Raw genomic sequence first — 21477 nt, forward strand, 5'->3', positions numbered from 1 at the left:
TCGAATGCACCAGTGTTGATTTTGACATCTTATCAGCGATAATCGGCAAATTATTGATTTTATATAGGTCGCTTATTGCTATTGATAGATGTGTCGCACTGAAATAAAAGCCAATTGCGGCCCAATCAAGTCAAAAGATACTGTGTATTATACCATATGAGGTTAAACGTCCTGTCAAAACACAGATTTTGTATATAAAACACATTAAATGATTATCGATACACATTGATGGTTCAAATAAATAAATTGTCCTTTTCGACTGATTATAAGATAATATTTCGTACATATTGCATCAATATAAATTTAAAGTAAATTGGTGATTGGTCCCTCTCATTATACCCTCCCGTTTGCGAACTATCATCTCGTTCATTTATGGCAGCAGTTATCAAAACAATGATTTATACAGAAAAGTCATCTGCACTAAACCAAAACTGCACTTAACCAAAACTGCGACTTTGGCCATGTACTTATAACTTATATTTTTAGCAGTATCTTTGCTTAAAAATAGAATATTCGAATATGAATTTCGGATTCGAATATTCGGCCGATTCTCGAATATTCGGTCCCATCTCTAGAAAATATCAATCGAAATCTCACACTTTACGAAAAATTACAATGTATAATTAATTCACAGTTTCCTTTCGATATTAATGTATTATAATAACTCATAAAGAGTTAAAGAGCCTAGTGCATGCTCAGTATATTGACATGAATAATAACAAGAGATTGCAGTTTAACAAAGGCAAATTCAAGATGTCAAACTCTTACATTAAGGGCGAATATAAGCTGATAAAAATGGTATGTGTTAGCGAATACATCCAGAAAGATGGCGCGAAACATTACGCATGTCGATTGTTTATTGTAATGCTCAAATTGTGCTTCTAAAATCTTTAACTATTTTTAACAAGCTTGGAAAACTTGATAGGGTGTTCTAGGTTAGTTTGGATAATATCCTTCAATTTAAAAAACTTGGAGATTGATGCTACCTCTAGATAAAAACGTCTTCAGCAAAATAATTGCATTTTAGATAATAACATTCGTCTTAAATAATGTTTTAATCACACGTGTGTAAATATGTTGTTCAAACACTTCATAAATATTGTGTATGCTGCTGAAAAACAGAAACAAACAGATTCTTCGTTGCATCTTTTCGAATGCTAGCAATGACCATATTATTGATCATCATCATTTCCTTGACCGGTCGGGCTGTTGGTGGGAGTGGGAATGGGGGACGACAGGTATGATGTGTGCTGCTGAGTAATTCATCCATGGGAAGATATGTCCACTCTTTCAGATTGTCCATCCAGCTTTTCTTCTAACGGCATCGAATTCGAATTCGACGTCACATTGGCAAATGTTCAGGACCGAATATGCCTTCCTTAAATTTCATGTGTAGCGGTTCATATGATTAAAGAAATATAAAATAATTTAAACTGAAATATAGATTTTGCCAACTAGACGCACGCTCCTAAAGTACGAATCTTAATCTACGTTAAACAGAGACGTATGCACAAATACTCACGTATTAGTATTTAACATCTTGCTTGACACCTCATATCATTAAATGTATAAAATAAAAATGCCTTGGTTTTATATTGAATTGGTATTGAATCACGTATCAACTACATTATTTTATGATGATGTTTAATGTATAACATTTTATGCACACCTAAAAAGTTTTATGTCATTGTACGCTTTTGATTACTGGGGTGGAGTGTAACCCAAACGTTAATTGTTGCTATTTTTAATTGTCCAATCATATTGAGTTATAGAATCACGTGAGCTCTTGTACCAATGAAAATCGATCCTGGCCATATTTGTTTTTGAATTCCTTCTACACAGTAACGTCGTTATTATCGACACAAATTTCAACACCCACGGAAAAAACATGATATATTTTCACTGTCTTTCTTTATGGCATTTTGCAATAAATGCCCTTTTTCCATTATGTCATTATAGGAAAAAAACATGATATATTTTCACTGTCTTTCTTATGGCATTTTGCAATAAATGCCGTTTTTCAATCAGTCATATAGTGTTTGTTCTTTTCTTTATGACATACGAGTCCGTCCGGTCTAAGACCTCTTCATTACTTATTAGGACAATACATAAATGTTTACAGTGTTATGCACAACGATTTAATATATTTAAACACTTTATAAAGACATCAATGATATTGCATTAAATGATTTATGGCATGTATTTCAGTAATAACTACAGGCTTATCTTTCGGTCGATTTATGTTTCATATATTCAACTAACTTTATAAAAATGACACATCCTACCCGATGAAGGATACTTCGATTTCGAACAGGTATTATATTGAAAAAATATAACACACTCAACACACACAACAAAAAATAAATGAACCAATGTATTCTTTAACATGCAAAATCTTCGAGAACGGACAGCAAATCCAATGATGACCACGAAAGCAACACAGGATAATCTTCCTCACTAATTAGCCTTCTGTGTCTGATCTTAAGATGCGGTACATTTTCTGCCTTAATGCTTAGAAGCCAAAACAGTTTAGTAACATAAAACAAGATTATACGACATATGTCGCAAACATCACAATAATATTGCTGATAAAAAAATAACTGTGCACCAAATTAATTTTAGAGATTGTTCATTTAAAAAATCTGTATCTATTTCTATATTAGATGCATGCATCTAACTATGGTTAATTAACTTAAATAGTATTCATATTTAACTGTTTTCTTATTATGAGATTATATATGCGTCTGATATAAACCGCATACCTTTAATAACGTAACTATTATTGTCCCCTACCGGTTTAACCTTAACCTATTGGTCTGCGCTCTGTGTATCTGTCTGTTTGTCAGTCCGTCACACTTTTGTGGATCATGGGATAACTTTAAAAGTTCTTCATATTTTTTCATGAAACTTGAAACATAAATAGATGGCAACATAGTCATTATGCACGTCATTTCATTTTGTTCCTACGTCAAAAATTCTGGTTGCCATGGCAACAAATATATATTAAAAAATCTGACAATGGCGGAGCCGGTAGGGGACATATATTGCTTGGCAATATTCTTGTTTATTATAGTTTCCTTCTTTGGCTACCACGCACAGACAATAATCGGGTTTGTTGTTGTTGGACACATTGTCGGGACCATTATGGTCGAAGTGAAACGTGTCGAAATATGTTTGGTGTATTATTTGATGAAATAGTGTGCATTGCAATCGCTATCAAATGCCGATGTACATTGAAACTTATAAAATACACATATATTCTGTCATTACAATTCAGTATTAACATGCTGATTAAAAGCAATCTTAACATCCGTGTAGTAACAATTTCCCCTAGTCAAATACATCCTTCTCGTTCATGTATAAATTTAATGTAAGCCATTTAAACCTGAAGGTGGTGCGTTTTAAGATTGTACTGACAAACGGTTTAGCCAGTTATTAACTTGTTTGACCATTTGTCAAATTAAATCATAATCAAAAGAATATCATAATGAATGCTGATGGTGTACATACTTTCTTCAATCGGCGTGGCATAATCGTTAAATAACAGTGGACTTATATATAATTTATATACAACGATTTAATATGGCTTTTCGAGTTTCGATGCAATATCTAAAACACGAAAAATCGTGTCGAATATTTGTGGTGATCGTTTTTATCTCCATTATGCAGAGTGTATCTCAAGGTAATGAAATGTATATGAGCCGTGCTTTGTAAAAAAAGGATTCAATGCATGTGCGTAAAGTGTTGTCCCAGATTAGCCTGTGCAGTCAACACAGGCTAACCAGGGACGACATATCCGCTTTTATGATAGTTTTGCTTTAAACAAGAATATTTTTACCGTAAAATCAAGTTTAAACGGAAAGTGTCGTTCCTGATTAGTCTGTGAGGACTGCACAGGCTAATCTGGGAAGACACTTGACGCACATGCATTAAGCCCCATTTTCACATAACACGACTCATATCTTGTATTTCTTAAATATTAACGTTAGCACCATTCATTAAATTGATACAATTAAAATTACAAGCCGAATTGTTTTGTTCGTTTACAATTAAATAAGCTCAATTTGTTCCTGTATCTAGGTATGTTATAATCTTATAATACTTTAAATATGTGCAGTATAATAGATAATAAGTCTCATGAATTTTATTTCACATTTTAACAGCGCAAACGTGTCCTGAGGAATGTCTTACCTGTGATAAAAGAGACAGGTGCGAACGCTGTAAGGACGGATACTATCTGCAAAAACTAATACGGTGTGTTCCTTGTAAAAACGAGGCATGCCTGACGTGTTCAGATAGAAGTGAATGCACTTCCTGTAGGCCAGGTACATTTGGCATTACGTGTGAAAATAAATGTAACCTTGAACGTAAAAACAACACGTGTAATTACGGAGATGGAACATGCTCTTGCATTGATGGGTATTATGGTCCATATTGTTCGGAGAAATGTTCTGAGTCTTGCTCTGATGCATGTGATAAAAGTGGGTCATGCCTATGTAAACCCGGATACTATGGTGATACATGTCGATCTAAGTGTTACAGTGGATGCTTAGACTGTGATAATCCATTTAACTGCACATTATGTACAAATAATCGACATGGAATCCAATGTGAAAAAGAGTGCTCTCAGAACTGTTCTACTGGATGTAACCTCTACGACGGTCACTGTAATAGTTGTTACATTGGATGGTTTGGAATCTACTGTGACAACAGGTGTTCTGTGCACTGCGCGAACGGGTGTGATTCTACGGGAAAATGTTCGGGATGTGTGCCGGGATACTATGGAGATTTTTGCAACGAACAGTGTCCGAGTAATTGTATAGGAGGATGTAATCAAAGTACCGGGGTATGTTTGGTCTGTGTAACAGGATTTGGGGGAAGGTTTTGCGAAGTTATACCTGACAAGATAGTTTCAACGCAGATTGTTTCACTGTCTGGTGTTGCAATCGCAGGCTGGGCGATTGCTTCTGTCCTGGCCTTAGTCGTCGTTTTTGGACTTGTAGTGTTTTGCCGAAGACGGGTTAAGTAAGTTCAAAGCGGAAGTGTGTTCTTCACTGAAAGCTTGTACATGTTCATTTACGTGATCATTTATCATATTTTGGAAGATATTTTAAAAGTACATTTAATAAAGCATTGATAAGATCTAATTACCTTAACTTATTAAAGACAATTATTGACCAATAGTATACAAGTCACTTAACAAGATAATAATAATGTTTTTGCAGAACGGCACAAGAAGTAAATAAGAAACCGGAATGGACAGACGACAGGTATTACAATGTGAAATCCATGAAAGGTCAGTTGCGTGTATTTGATCGAAAAATTAAATATATTAACAATTTAACAAACAGCATACATTTTACAAAAACACCTTTTCCTCACAATAACGAGACGTTTGAATATTAGTTTGGTTTATTCAATATATAAAATAGACATACAGTCCAGGAGTATACATGATCAAAACATAGTAACATATATAAAGGGGTGGCATGTGATAAGTATTGAATTTCATAAGTTGTTTAATAAAGTATAAATACATGAAAAGGTCTAGGACAAGAATTTGTTTTAATATGTCAACTTAAAGTGTACTAATGTCTGAACGATTCACAGAATATAATTGGAAATATTTCACTGAGTTGAACTTTATAGATGCTGTTTCTGTCAGCATACGTCCGGACTCCACGCCATACTACAGTTGCCTTGATGATACGGACATCTCTCACACGTATTCTGCCTTGGACAAAAACGCGGCTAAGTCAGTTCAACCGGAGCTTCATTGTTGAATGTGAAATTTCATGTTTTTTTTACAGCGCAAAACATGAATATTTGAATCAATATGGACCACTTGTGGTGTTCTGGCTCAGTATGTATTATATTGGAATAATGCAACTGTAAAAACATCATCAGGTTGAAATTATTACAACCATATTCGCTTGTCATTCACGATGCTACTTTAAAATGTACCAAGCGCGCAGAACACGATTTTTACTTTGTTTAAGTGAAATGTTAACATATTGACAACATGTTATACGGCAAAATCTATTATTTTCTCAACTGTATTCATCACACAAGAAATGACTATAATACATGCCAAAGCCTCTATTACGTGTTTATATAAACAAATAATACAATAATTACAATATGAGAGACAGGAACTGCATGATAAGCTATTAAGTAATGTTGTATTTAAGATGGAAAAAGACATGTGGTAGTTCTTTAGCATTTTGTTTAATTCAATAAAATTGTAGAAACTTTATTCAACAACTTATAAATCTATATATTATTGTTAAAGCAGGAGGTCCATTTTTGTTAAAAACTTGGATAAAACCTCTCATTGAATAAGTATTCTTTCCTTCATCAAACAACGTTTTATCGAAGGCCTCAAGGACCAACATCAACCCAATGAAACGAAACTATCTTTCTATACTGCTTTTTACAGAATTCAGCTTAAATAAAAAGATTTAGGCTAAATTCATATGTAATAATTATATTTTGCCTGATAGAGTGTTCTTATATACAATAGTTTTATTTCCGTTGCTTCAGTTTTATGATATATTAATCGGATTTTGGTAGGACGGTCTGCGGTTTAGTGATAAGACGGCAACGGTTTATTTGATGGTCGATATCCTGTATGGAGTCATTGGCAAACATCTGGCCATATAGACCGATTAAGAATGTGAGTGTTTGTAAATCAATATCACATTAACGCTTTAAATACAATCGGATTTGTGTGGTGTGAAAGTCGTCAAGGAAGGGCTACATCAACAGAATAATGGGGCGGTGGATCCGGTGGATCATATCAGTACCTAACAGACGTATGAATACGATAGATATTGGATCAAATAAACATCCCACATAAACCTACGTAAAGGTTTGTAGATATCATAATGATAATTATTTGATCATGTAAACATAGTAAGTACGCACGTGTTTGTAGATTTGATAACTTGTCGTGCCCTTCAGCGAGCAAGAAGAGCTTCTTCAGTTTGAGCCATTTTCTCGCTTAACACACAGCACAGCGTATTAGTCATTTACGCTCTAAACACTTGCCGAATATACAAACTACTTGATTTTCAACTATGTTTGCGAACAAACACCAGGCTCCTGTTTTGTCAAAGAACTTACGACAAAGTTACGCTTTAATGTTAAGTATACAACAAATAAATGTGTATGATCAACATGTTTCTTTAATACAGGATGTGTGAAATATTGTATTGAAATGAAAATAAATACGTCAATAAACTTATACTTAAAATGTGTGCTCAGCGATTATCCATTTGTATTGTATGGTAATTCATTTTATATGTGATGTTCAATGAAAAAGACCCGTGATTTTCGATGTGTTTTGTTTTGGACCAAAGAAACTTTCCAAGAGCATATCAACTAAGGTGGTACAAAAATACTTTGTAAAATTAATAATTGATTATATTTATGTTAGTAGAACTCCTCACGCAGCATAGTTGGAAGCAGCATGAATCCGATTGCAAATAATCGTGTTGTTATGACTTATTAGCAACTTGCGATTAATTGATTAGTGACACGGGCATTTAATGGAATTCCTATTATTAATAAGCGACTTGCTAAATAATTATTTGGCTACACGGGCCTTAAATGGCCAATGAATAAATAGCTATTCGTTGACAGCGTGTAATATACAAACTGTACGTTCATACTGAACGAGTAAATATGCTCAGCCGAACGTGCCACACAAATTATGGTACAAAAACTTAATAGCAATCACAATCTTATTTATGCTTGTATCGCAGAATAAACCTATGAGCAGGGCGCGTCAACATATGCTTTTATATGATTGTTGCCTTTCTACGCCGGGAGGCTGAAATGTACTGATAATCCGACTTGTTCTGCATCTAGTCGGGTCAATTACATATTGACAATATTTCTCAGAGTAGGTTCAGCTATGTAGGGTGAGCAGGTTGTATTCTTTGTTTGAATTTTATCGAGATCAGAATCATCTCTTTTGATGCACGCCTCAGTTGAGTCTTTGTGTTGTGGACTTGTAGTATAAGCCAGGTCTGTGAAATCCTGCAACGCACTGTTGTACTTGAATGTTACTTGTGCAGATAGGGTACAAGGGTTCTGCATTTCCTCGGTCATCCCACTGCCGCGAGTTAGACCACCTCTTAAAGGGACAGTCAACCAGATTGACGAAAAAAGGAAAGTTCCAAATTACCGTATGTTTTATAATAATTAGTTTATTTTGATTAAAATATCACGACTGGTATATGACATTACTGGAAAACGGTTTTTACGTTTTCATATTCATAAACTTGTAATTGTAAAAAAATACGGTATTTAATTTATTGTTTTCTCTGTTTGACGGCCCCTTAAGGAGACCACATCAGTGTTTTCTCAGTGACAAGATCCCTACTTACTGCAGCCCAGCGCAGCACTGATTGCTCCTGCAAACAACGTGAACACGATCAATGAACTTTCGATAAACGTCTTGGGGCGTTTCCTCTATGCTGCTCATTTGCTGAAGATAGTAATAAGCAGATCGCAGGTAATTGAAGTGCCCAGCTGCAGCAAAGACAGATACAAAAATCGGACACTGCCTGCAAATGCATCTGTCACCACCAAGTACTATCTGCCTTGAGCAATACCTTGCCTTGCTAATCATAAGCAGTTAATAATGCCATAATGAACTGACTTAACTTTTAGATTTGGGCAAGCTTATGTTGTTCTTCTCTGTAGCCCTCCCCAGTTTGATCTAAATCTCAGAATATTTAGCGTCGTCTCGCCTCTTGACGGGGAGAGTACAACCCCTCGGCCTGATTCAGCATTTTCTTAAAAACAGGATCTAACGTGGTCATTTCGGATATGAGCTTGCTGTGTAGGTACATCTCAACTGTAATAGGCATATAGTTCCGAATCAGGATTGCAATGCATCGTATAAAAACACGACGATGTTTCAACACACTTTTCTCGCTGACATGTTTATGTTTAAATTTTAAAACAGTGTATTCTGTATCGAATACCACATCGTTGTCGACTTTATAGGCTGGAGCACATAACCCGACGTGCAAAATATTGGTGTACTGCGACCTAACCAATATTGGGTCAATTTTCCAATATGGCGGATACAGCGTACAAAACAAAATCTAAGTCAATAAAATCAATTATTTCTTGCTTTAATGGTACCGTTTGGATGAGTTTGTGGTTTAGATAGGTAAACTTTAATAAGTTCTTGCAGTTTCAGTATTCCTTAACCCTTGAAGTGTTGACAACATTTTGCACCCATGTACAAGAGAGAGCGCATTGCAACTCTAAGCAGCCCACTGGGCTATAAAGCTTAGAGTTGAATTATTGCAACAAGGTTTAAAACCATTCGTATTCATGCAGTAATTGCTCGTTTTTACCATGAGCGGTGTCTTTTTTGTCACAAGTTAACTTCTGTTCCGATTTAAAACCAAAGTCAATGCCCGCCTTCACGGAGTGGAAACATTGCGACCGTAACGATTGTTATGTGCGTAAAATGTCGCAATGCAGCTTCCGTTGCGGTGGCAAATTCAATAAATGGATGCAAACGGTAAGAACGATTTTGTTTTATACGTTTCCCGAAGACAGAGAGACATACATTAAAAAATCGAGGAATTCTATTCGATACGAATATTAATATTGTTTACTATTCTGGCAAAATCATTGAGAACAATCCAATATCCTTACCTCAAGGACTTTACAAAGGTTGGTTAATGTGATGTTGACAATGAAAAAGTATTTTTTTACGATATTATGATATTTTTGTACAGAAAATCGCATTTTATATTCGTTTTTTTATAACAACTATGCTCGACTAAAAACAATATCGTAACCTCTGCTGAAAAAAATGCATTGTACCCGTTTTTTTGAAAATGTTGCGGTCGCGTGCATATGTTGTGGTCGCAATTTATTGTTGTGGTGCTGATGCGAAGTAACTTATATAAGAAAAAACGTAAGGGCAGTAATTTAACATTTTTTTATTTAAAAAAAACTAACAATACAATTATGTTGCACGAAAGCCTCGCTTAACGACCTCTCATAGTAAACATTATTTTTAGTATTGCTTTTTTTTTTACTGCAGATGGGAATTTTCAAGGGAATACGAAAGAAAGGATTGTTCCTATCCAGAATCAAACGGATTTCTTACAATACAAAAGTCCATGGAAAACATCTTTAAATCAAACGTTAAATACCAGTACGCCTGTTAAAGAGTGGTGGAAAACGATTATGCCCAAATAGCTGTCAAAAAAAAAAAAATTCTCTCCTGCATTGAAACGGAGTAGAATATTGTCACTAATCCCCAAAATAAGTGATATTATTTCAAAACCCATAAGGCATACAAGCAATTCATATATTGGCAAAGCTAAAAAAGAATAGGCATTTAATTCACTTGAACGATCAAATATTTCGTTTATAAGTGATGCCAGTGAAGAAACATACATATACGGTGATGGTGCCCAATTATTTGAAAATGGAGCGGACATTAAAGAATCATGTTGTTCCTAGATGTTGTGAAATGGTTTAACAGTTACGATACGCCTGCAATGCGTTACAGTGATACAAGCTTGAAATTGTTGTGGTTGGGCAAACGATTATTTGGAGGAAAGTTCATGAAAGTGTATTTATTTAATTAAAATGCACAGTGATTCCTAAAGTAACCGAGTCAGATTTCGAACATGAGCGAGTCTGGATCAAATACAGATTGAGTAACAACCAGAAAGACGGATGGACAAGAACGGACAGACAGAGGGACTGACAGACAGACACATAGACTGACAGACAGACAGACTCTATTATCCTTCTGTTTTCCTTCACATCAGCACCACCACAATAAATTGCGACCACAACATTTTGAAAACAACGGGTACAACGCCTTCTTTTCAGCAAAGGTTACGATATTTTTTGTAGCCAAGCATAGTCATTAAAAAACGTATATAAAATGGGATTTTCTATACAAAAATGCCGTATCGTAAAAATATTAGACTTTCATTGTCAACATCACATGAACCAACCTTTGTTAAGTCCTTGAGGCTAGGAAATCGGATTTTTTTAAAGAATTTGCCAGAATAGTAAACAATATTAATATTCGTATCGAATAGCATTCCTTGATTTTCAAATTAAGGTCTGTTTGTCTTCGGGAAACGTAAAAAAAAACAACGTACTCTGCGTTTGCATCCGTCTTTTGAAATTGCCACCACCAAGCTGCATTGCGACATTTTACACACATAACACAAGCATTATGGTCGCAATGATTCCACCCAGTGTTCTTGGTATATTGGTTTGCCAGACCAAAATGCATTCACTGACCACTCTAGTAGAATCAGATGAAGCGGAAGTGGCCGTTAACAATTGATCACCTATTCCTACTAGTTATGTGGCTGGTTACAAGTTGCAGGAATCGGATTTATGTTGCATGGTCATTTATTTTAGAACTGTTAATTCACAATGGCCACAATAATGATCTAATTCAAGTGGTTCGAGTCGTATGCATCTATCTATTCAGGTCAAAGAATCCGACATATGACACGAGTCCATCAAGGATGATGGCACGTTAAACCATTTGCCCACACCGTCATAACGGTAACAAAGTGCACTTTAAGAACCAAAAAGAAGGAAAATGCCCTACCCCCTTTACAAGGTTCAATAAAACTCTTCCATTATAAAAGATCTTGTTTTCTAATAATTATTTGTAAAATAAGATTAACCCAGAATATAAGTTTAACTTTGAAAGGGCAGACATCAGCTAAAATCAGGTAAAGAAACACCGATGCAAAAAAACGAGAAGTCATGTACGTATTTATTTATTCAAGTCCATGAATCCAGAGACATATGACATAAGTCTGGCATTGCGGTAACAAATTGTCTAATCAAACAGCCCGAATCCCATGTCGTCCTCAGATTCCTCAGACTCTTCCTTCTTTGCTTCTACTTTCTTCTCTTCCTTCTTGGCAGCAGCGGGGGCTGCAGCGACTGGGGCAGCTTCCACCGCGAATTTTGAAGGGTCTTTGAGGAAGTCCTTCGTCTGTAAACCGATGCAAAACTGGCTATATTTGTGCTTTCAAGCCTAGGGGTTTTGTACTTTAGTGGTAAAGACCTTGTTTAGGGGTTTTGTACTCGATTGGTAAAGAACTTGTTAAGGGGTTTGTACTTGAGTTGTTAAGACCTTGTCAAGGAAACAAGTTAAATTTCAACAGCTCTTTCTAAAATAAGTGTTTTTGCCATTCATTGATTCCCTGTTCAGTCAGCCATTATTCTGCATGGCAGTGTATTACCATGGTAGCAGGGCAATGTGAGTGGGTTCTGTCATTGCTGACTCTCACACTGGTCCTGTCCCAACAGGTTAGATATGCTTTCATCACAACAGGGAATACACACCAGGGTCTTCCCCAGGCCATTTAAGCGCCCCTTGCCGGGGCGCTTGAATTTCGAAATCAGAGTCCCCGGGGCGCTTGAAATTTTCCGATCAGTGTATTCTTCAGTAAAAGAAAGTGGAGATTGGCTAAAAAAATCAAGGTTTCCCTATCAGTGTATCAATATTCCCTGTTTTAAAAGAGCACTCGGTACCTACGTTCACAAGTAATCGCCATAAACACCACATGGGGTAATGGATAATCCACTGATAAGAGAATAGCATGACGCGCGTATCGATTATTCTAGCCACATTACACGGTCATTTAAATGCTGACAAGGATGTATCTGGTAACTTTCCAGTCGTCAAACTGTGAAGTTCATCGTCCAATCGGTTACGCGATTGCTTATGAGGGCGGGGTTAAATATCGACCATTATTTTTGATTGACGTCGGGCATGAAGTAAGAGTTTATCGCAGCTTGATTAGCAAGTAGTTGTACCATTTGAGTAATATAAAACCGGTAATTAGTACAGTACAGAACATTAAAGACGGTTTCGGGCATCATCATCACACCTTTTTACTGTAAACAAGTGTTACCTATGACTCATAATTAATACGAGAAATTAATTGCAAGTGGTAAACAATTAATTATTATAGCGGTTACAATTATGTGATAACAATGTATTTAAATCCAGTACATGTATATTTCAACATGTCCATTTATAGAACTGATTCACCTCGTTTTTCTGACATTTATTCGACACTAATGCGTTTTAACAAATTTTCGTTGAATTAATTACGCACACTTGTAAATGTTTCGTCCGATAATCGATAGTTAGAAGACTGATGAAGGCAACCGGCCGTGATCCTCGTGGACAACGTGAATTTCATGCATAATTCCGTCAAAACATTTATTCGACTCGTAAAGTGTGTAAACAAATTATCGTTGAATTTATAACGCAACGGTTAATATTTGTTGAAATCTCAAATGGGAATAATTAAATTTGTAATCCGAAACCCATTACCGTAAGTCGATGTTAACGCGTTTTTAATCCGAAACACACTTCCGAATGTAAATGTTACCGCAACGTTAAATATTTTTGTTTCAAATTAGCAGTGCAAATTTATTTTGTGTCGAATCTTTTTCTCAATTAAAAAGAGCGCGAAAATTATGCAGCATGTACAACGTCGCGTCTATTGCATACAAATGGCGTGTATTGAGCGTTTTAACAAGCACACAACAGGTCAGGGGATTGACGCATATTCAGAGGCAATATTTCATCAAATCTATAAATAGTCACTTAAAAATGGCAAGGTTTGTGTTAAAAGAAATAACTGAAAGCTTTTATCGTAAATATTTACCAGAAAGAGATTGATAAAAACGGAATAAACGGGATTATCGGGTAATAAATAGAAACTTGAAAAATAGTAAGTATACAGTAATAGAGTCGGGTTGAAACGGATGTATTGGGGAATCGTTCGAGTCGGGATTTTACTATCTGTGCGGAAAAGTTTTAAAACAATTAAACAAAATTAAAAAATATATTTTTAAATGACTGGGGGATTTTTTTGAAGAGTCTTCGCGCACCGACGTCTTTTGACGTTGTTTTTCTTTGAGTTATAACGCACCACAGAACGTGAATTGACACGTTGAATTAATAAAAAATCAACGTCGGGAGGGGACACCCCTCCCGAACCCACCCCCGGGGTGCCTGAACAAATTCCTGGGGAAGGCACTGCACACGTGTATGTATTTTTTTTTAATGTAAACGGAAAATTAACATTTCATCAGCAAATACAAACCTGTTAGTAAAATCAGCAGGTAAAAATGAGTTTCCAACAAGAGAAGTGTTTGTCAGAAACACAATGCCCCCTACTGCGCCGCATTGAAATAAAATTTCTATTTATCATTTGGCAGGTATAGAAATCATCACCCTTTAAAGGTTATTACTTCCCTTTAATTTTGTCCAATCCAACCAGGGGGTGGGGGGGGGTCTCACAGTCAATTATGACCATGTCAGACATCACTGACAACCAAGGCCTGTGGTTTAAAAGACATCATAGCCAGAGTTGATCACGTATCTATGGACACAAGTCCACAGGTATGTAATGAACATCAAAGAAATTATATCATTTAAAAAAAAACTTTGACAAATCTATCATTTGAGTCAAAATAATAAATCTGTACAGTTACTGTGAAAAGAACTTCAATTCTTGGTAAGGAAATATGTAATATGCAATTTATAATTATATAAATTACTTCCCTTGAAAATAATCTGTAACAAATGTCTTTTTTTAGTAGCAAACAATTAAAAGCCACAACCGTGACTGTAGATTGAGCACTCAAAATGTGCAGCTCCATGAGATACACATGCATGCCAAATATATAAAGTGGCTATGTTCAATATTGAATAATTTTCTCCCTCTTTAAAGCTTATTACTTCCTTTAAATCTGTATTTTTTACCATAGACCATAAAGGATGACCTTCACCTTTTACCACAATGTGTTTGTCAGAAACACAATGCCACCTACTGCGCCGCTTTGATTTATTTAACAAAAATATATACGTGGGCAGGTCACATAACTATGTCCTTTTAAAGCTTATTACTTCCCTTGACTTTGTTTTTTTCGACCCTAGATCTTGAAGGATGATGTTCACCTTGAAATTTTACCACTCAAAATGTGAAGCTTCATGAGATACACATGCATGCCAAATATCAAGGTGCTATCTTCAATATTTAAAAAGTTATGGCCAATGTTTAAGTTTTTTTTCGGACGGACGGACAGACATACTGACTGACGGAAAGTTCAACTGCTATATGCCACCCTACCGGGGGCATAAAAAGGTTGTTGACAAAATTGCAATGACTTGATCAGCACCGCTGTACTCACCCTCTGTGCAGCAGGGAAAGTGTAGTCGGTCTGTACAGCAATGGCAAGCAGTCTCTTGAAGCCATTGACGATGGAGTGAGGGGCAGAAGCAGCCGTGGGATAGCCAATCTTCAGGGACAACGAGGCTACGTTGCGCACTCCCTAGTAGGCGGAAAATAATGTTGTTTTACTGATCATAGTTCATTACTATAAAGTAGTCTATTCCACCGTAAGAGCTCTTTTTTTAAGCTATGGAAGGAATATGTCTATCTTAATATTGGTTCAAGGACTAAAATAATGTCCAATTATTGGAATATTATAATAAAAAATGATTTTCTTTTTTATTTTTGTGAACATTTCACATTTGCCTCATGATTGTTTTCAAACATAGTTTCCTATAACAATAAAAGAGAGGATAATCACGTGATAGTAAAGTCAAGATTGTTAAGTCCATGCTGAGACATTCATTTTTTTCAGTTTTACACCCTTTATTACTTCTGTTAATTTTTTCAATGCAGCTCACTTTCCAGTAATCTCAGAAAAAAGTTGTGTGTTTATTTCATATTAATTTTCGCTTTACATCTGGCCTTTACCGCCTACAAATTTTCTAAGCGTGAGCTGTAACTTTGTGATCCCCCTAACAAATTTGAGAGACTGAAGTCTATATATAGAGCAACTATTAATAAGAAAGAAACGCTTATAATTTTTTGGCCGACTTTTTTCTAGCTAAGGTGGCTGCAATGCTTCTCACCTGCAGGAACCTGGTCCTGATGTCTTCATCTGTGATGTCCAGAACCTTGGACTCAAACACGCTGCCAGAGTCATACACTGTAACAGACATGGCACATAGTACACTTGGGGCCAACAGGTAGTGTTATAATTGAGCCTTGATAAGTGAAAACAGGCTTAATGAATGTGCATATAGTCATCACAGATATGACTTTGCAGTCTGCACAAATGGTAGAAGTCAAATGAAATGTTTGCAGAACAATTTTTCCCCTGCACAGAACAATTTTTAAGGCTTAGATAGCTTTATTTTTTTAAACGGGCTTTTTCAGTCAGCCATTATTCTGCATGGCAGGGTGTTACCATGGTAACAGGGCAGTGTGAGTGGGTTCTGTCATTGCTGACTCTCACACTGGTCCTGTCCCAACAGGTTCGATGTGGCTTTCATCACAAAAATGCCATAAATTCTGTTTTGCATTTTCTAAATAGGGAATAAACTGTAAGGTGACTTTGACACACATGTTTATGTATACAGTTGACCACTTTCAATTGCTTCTGTTATTTACAAATGTTCAATTGTTATAATTGCGCCAATAATTGTCTTTGGCTACAAGGAGTAAAAGTTTAAAATTAATACATTGAGAATATAATGTAGGCATTATTGCCATTGGTATAACATTATAGTATCATTTACATGCCTACCTAAACATAACAAGGATATCAGTAAAACTGATGGATGCTCCCCAATGATGCTTTGTCAATACATGGTTTAGCTTTGTGGAAACGAGAATTGCACTATATGTACAGTTGATGGAAAATTTCAAAGGGTCATTACTCTGTGAAAAATCTTCTAACTAGAACCCGCTGATTCTATGCACATGTCCTGTTTGTAGTGAAGCTTCCTATAAAGTTTCATTAAATTCTGGTCATTAGTTGATGAGAAATAGCCTGGACAAGAATTGCACTTCATGTACAGTTAATGAAAATTTTCGAAGGGCCATAACTCTGTGAAAAATCATACGACCAGAACCAGCTGATAATATGCACATCTGCTCTTGGTAGTGAAGCTTCCCATAAATTTTAATTAAATTCCGTTCATTAGCTGCTGAGAAATAGCCGGGCAAAAATTGTGTACGGACAGACGGACGCAGGCACGGACAGACACATGCACGGACAGACGAAGCTGCAACTATATGCTCCCCCCAAAATTTTTGTTGGAGCATAAAAATGAACACGTCTTCAAGTGGGAAAACCGATCAACATTTATTAAAACAGTTTAATGACAAAGATCAGCTGTAAAAGACAATGACTTGACAATCTGATGACAGCAAAGGGCTGATTTAATTTAGCCATCAAGCAGTTGCTCAAAACATCTTTAGATTATTCAAGTGTGAGGACATGGGATTGTATTGTCTTGAGAAACTGTCAAGAAAGCACTACATCCTTTCTTTCCTTCTTTCAGCATAACCTTTAACAGACATTTCACAATTTTGATACCGACATTTTACAAATCAAACACAGTCATGTTAGTTTCCTAAAACTTAAATGATAAATTGTGAAAACTGACTTTGGGCTAAAATCTGTGAAAACAACCTATTTACAACAGAAACATGTTTCGTTTTACTGTTTTTCAATCTTGTTAACTCAAAAACCCAGATGCTTATGAGTAAATACGGTCATTCCCTGAAAAGTCATGTTGATACTGAGAGACATCTGCTGCTTCAGACTGGGTCGGTACATGTATAGAGTTCTCAGCATGGAACTTCAGTACAACAGTGTCATCAGTGCAGCTATGTATGAGCCATTTCATGGGAAAATGGGTCTTATGCCATATGTTCAGTAAGTATGTATCCCATTCTGGCAAAAAAACAACACCTGGAGACCAATATTGTGCTTTGAAAATGAAAAACAGTACTTAAGGCAAGTGTGTAAAATGTCTTCCTGGATGAGCAGGGAAGTCCACACAGGCTAACCAGGGACAATACTTTCCGCATAAATTGGATTCACGTTTAGAAAATACTTTATATTAACAAAAAATTCCTTAAAAAAGAAAGTGTTGACCCTGCATTTCCTGCGCGGACTGCACAGCATAATATTGGAAATTTTAGGCACATTCATTACCGTAATTACTCTATGTTTTCAGACACCCCTTTTTTTAGCAAAAATAATTATTTTTTGTGACTCTTAATTTTCGGACACACGAGTTTTAGTCCATCCCTTCACAGTAAAATAACTGTGACAATTACTAAAACGCTTCCAAGTGTGATGCAACCTATTGCAAGTTTTACGAACAACTGTCGGAAATGAACAAACAAAGAATTCATAGTTTGCTTTTTATTGCGTTAATTACAGGTTCATACTAGCGAGTATCGGTACATCACATGCTCATCTTTTACCTTGTTGGTCAAAGTACAACCATGTATTAACTTTCTATCAAATAAATTAAGCCTTTAAAAATTATTTAAAATTCAGTGCAAACATATATAACTGTAATTTATACTATACAGCATGATATTTTACAAGCGCGTGCTATTACCGATAGTCGTTGATGCAATTGACCCTATTTTCGGACACCTAAATTTTCGACAAGTTTTCGGACACCTGTATTTTGTGAATATTTTTTGTATTGAAGTTTTCGGACACGATACAAACTTATTATTTTTAAGTGTCCGAAAACATAGAGTAATTACGGTAAGCCCCATTTTCCCAGAGTGCGGCTAAATTATTGATTTCCTAGTAAAAATGCTAAGAAATCTCACAATTTAGTTTTTTCTAATAATTTTTCTAAAAAGGGCATTATTGTAAGATGACATTTACACACGCTACTTATTAAAGTAGACCACTTTCAATTCAAACAAAGTTCTATTTATTGAGGAAAAAAGTTTCAGCACCAAGTATTGCTTTTGCCTACAAAGAGTTAAAAGTCAATGACAAACAGTTGGAAAATGGAGAGAGGCCTAGGAGGCTCCGACCTTGTAACCCTCACCTATCAAACAAACAAAGTACAATCCTGTCAACCCTGTTACCTCTCTCGATGGCCAGTCCATATGAGAATGGGGAGATGTCCAGCATGTTGAGGAGAGTGGACTCAGAGGCCCCCACTTTGTCACCAGTATTGATCAGTCGAACATCGTTCTACAAGGAAAGCAGGGAAATTATGTATCAGTAACTGGATTTAAATGTGGCTTTGAAAATCTTCTCACCATGGAAACTGATGTTGTTTTCTTGTGAAAGAATTTTGGTTAGATCAGGGCAGTTGTTTGGGTATTTTTTAATGTATACATCTGGTCTATTTCAAAATTAATTTGGGGATTTGTTCCATTATATATAAAATTTGAATAACAAAGCTTTTAAAATATGAAGTGATATTCTCTGTTATTAAACAACTTATTACTTGACTTAAAGCTCAGGAAAAGATAAAATATTATTCAAATAATTCTACGCAGCAATACAATTTTATCCCCAAAGTCAGATCTCACACACTTTGTTTTATTTATCACGTTTCTACATGGCTCTACATACCACGTTATGCTTCTTTTTTACAACTTATTGAACAAGAACACCGCATAATGAGTGCCACGCTCTGCTGCGAAAGCTTGTCAGATTTTTTTTTTTAGAGGTCACAGTGACCTTGACCTTTGACCTAGTGACCCAAAATGGGTGTGGCGTGTAGAACTCATCAAGGTGCATCTACATATGAAGTCTCAAAGTTGTAGGTGGAAGCACTTTGATTTTAGAGGCAATGTTAAGGTTTTAGCACGATGCCTGCGGACGGCAAGCAGGCTATGACAATACCTCAGGTTTTCTCAGAAAACAGCCTCGCTTAAAATTGTGGTAGCATAGACAGAAATACTTAACACAGTCCACTTGTAGTCAGCCCTAAAGTATGATTTTATATTAACAAAGTGACTCTCATCATATTATAGGAAAAGTAGCAGCAAAACTAAAGAAAACCAAGTCAGGATTTTTCAGTCAGCCATTATTCTGCATGGCAACTTGTTACCATGGTAGCAGGGCAGTGTGAGTGGGTTCTGTCATTGCTGACTCTCACACTGGTCCTGTCCCAACAGGTAAACAGAGGCTTTCATCACAAAAATGCCTTGAAAAGCTTCATGGAAATTATATTAATAAATCATTTTGTTGTGACCATAGTAATATTGTGTAGTGGGATTTACTTAAAGTGTAAACATATTAATCAAGTGTAAACATATTGATAGAAACATTTCTTTGAAAATATGAAGAGACTCACGATTGCAAAATCTTAAAATTAAATATTATTCTGAACATGAAATGATGTCAAGTTCTAACTAGGTTTTCAATGCACAGCTAGGTTATGCTAAAAATGCCTCCCCATTATGCCAATGCTAGTTTGCTAAAATCCTATGCCGCATTATCACATCCTTACTATTCTTGAAATGACTATACTCCCCAGAGTGGGGCCCTTACCAGGATTTCAATGCATCCCTTGGTGATCCCTTACCAGGATTTCAATGCATCCCTTGGTGATCCCTTACCAGGATTTCAATGTATCCCTTGGTGATCCCTTACCAGTATTTCAATGTATCCCTTGGCAATCCCTTACAAGGATTTCAAAGCATCTCTTGGCAATCCCTTACAAGGATTTCAATGTATCCCTTGGCAATCCCTTACAAGGATTTCAATATATGTACATCCCTTGGTGATTCTTACCAGGATTTCAATGCATCCCTTGGTGATCTTGGTTGTGATCTGCAGGGCCTGGAAGAAGGCAGTCTTCTCTGGGCCGAGGGTGGTGGCCTGCTTGGGCACAATCACATCCACGGGGGCAATAGCTCCAGCACGGGCAGGGGCTTTCACCTGTAACACACAGCATTCACTGATAGTCAGCGGCCTTTTTCCAAGCGTACCCATAAGTCTGTTAAACGGAATCATTCCCAAACAAAGTTTTGTTGTTTTTTTTAATCTCAATTAAAAAACAAAAGATATATAATATATATATATATATATATATATATATAGTTTTAAAATTATTATACCTCAATTTTATTTCAATTACATTTAACAAAGTATATTAGTATAAGTGTGAAAGGAAATATACGTAACACAACAATTAGATACACATCATTTAAACAAAAAGAAACACACAAACTTGAAACTGAAACCATCAAAACCATTGAAACACTTGAAAAACAATTGCATCAAACAAACACAAATGATACCACCGACATTGAAAATGAAATAACATTAAAAAAACAAATATTAGATGGAATCTATCATACACGTCTCAATGGAATAATACTAAGAGCGCGTGCACAGCATGTTGAACACAATGAAAAAAATACAAAATACTTCGCAAACATTGAAAAACGTAGAAGTGAACAAAAAACTGTACACAAATTAGTAGTCAATGGCAAAGATATAACAAACATGACTCAAATACTAGAAGAACAACGTTTATTTTTCGAAACCCTCTATAAACGAAAAAATGTTGAAAATAACACCCTTTTTAAAAATACACATCACGCTTTAAACGAAGAGGAAAAACAACTGTGC

General features: G+C 35.8%; 2 protein-coding genes across 2 annotated transcripts in view; one reads left to right on the plus strand and one right to left on the minus strand.

Annotated features, from left to right (window-relative positions):
* Positions 1-3390: 3390 nt before the first annotated feature.
* On the plus strand, positions 3391-6290 carry LOC127858259 (multiple epidermal growth factor-like domains protein 10). Its single transcript, XM_052395247.1, has 4 exons — positions 3391-3682; positions 4164-5025; positions 5226-5296; positions 5650-6290. Exons 1-4 carry the CDS (start codon positions 3583-3585, stop codon positions 5781-5783), a joined length of 1167 nt encoding a protein of 388 aa, XP_052251207.1. The 5' UTR covers positions 3391-3582; the 3' UTR covers positions 5784-6290.
* Positions 6291-11782: 5492 nt separating this feature from the next.
* LOC127857832 (60S acidic ribosomal protein P0-like) overlaps positions 11783-21477 on the minus strand; it is a 38808-nt gene continuing 29113 nt past the window's right edge. The window contains exons 6-10 of the mRNA XM_052394514.1: positions 20635-20781; positions 18972-19080; positions 15971-16047; positions 15241-15381; positions 11783-12019 (exon numbers count right to left, since the gene is read on the minus strand). Of these exons, the coding sequence (XP_052250474.1) occupies positions 11861-12019; positions 15241-15381; positions 15971-16047; positions 18972-19080; positions 20635-20781 (633 nt within the window). The 3' untranslated portion in view covers positions 11783-11860. The remainder of the gene's footprint in view (positions 12020-15240; positions 15382-15970; positions 16048-18971; positions 19081-20634; positions 20782-21477) is intronic.

Source organism: Dreissena polymorpha, chromosome 14 (genome assembly GCF_020536995.1).
Source record: "Dreissena polymorpha isolate Duluth1 chromosome 14, UMN_Dpol_1.0, whole genome shotgun sequence".
In the NCBI taxonomy this organism is placed as follows: domain Eukaryota; kingdom Metazoa; phylum Mollusca; class Bivalvia; order Myida; family Dreissenidae; genus Dreissena; species Dreissena polymorpha.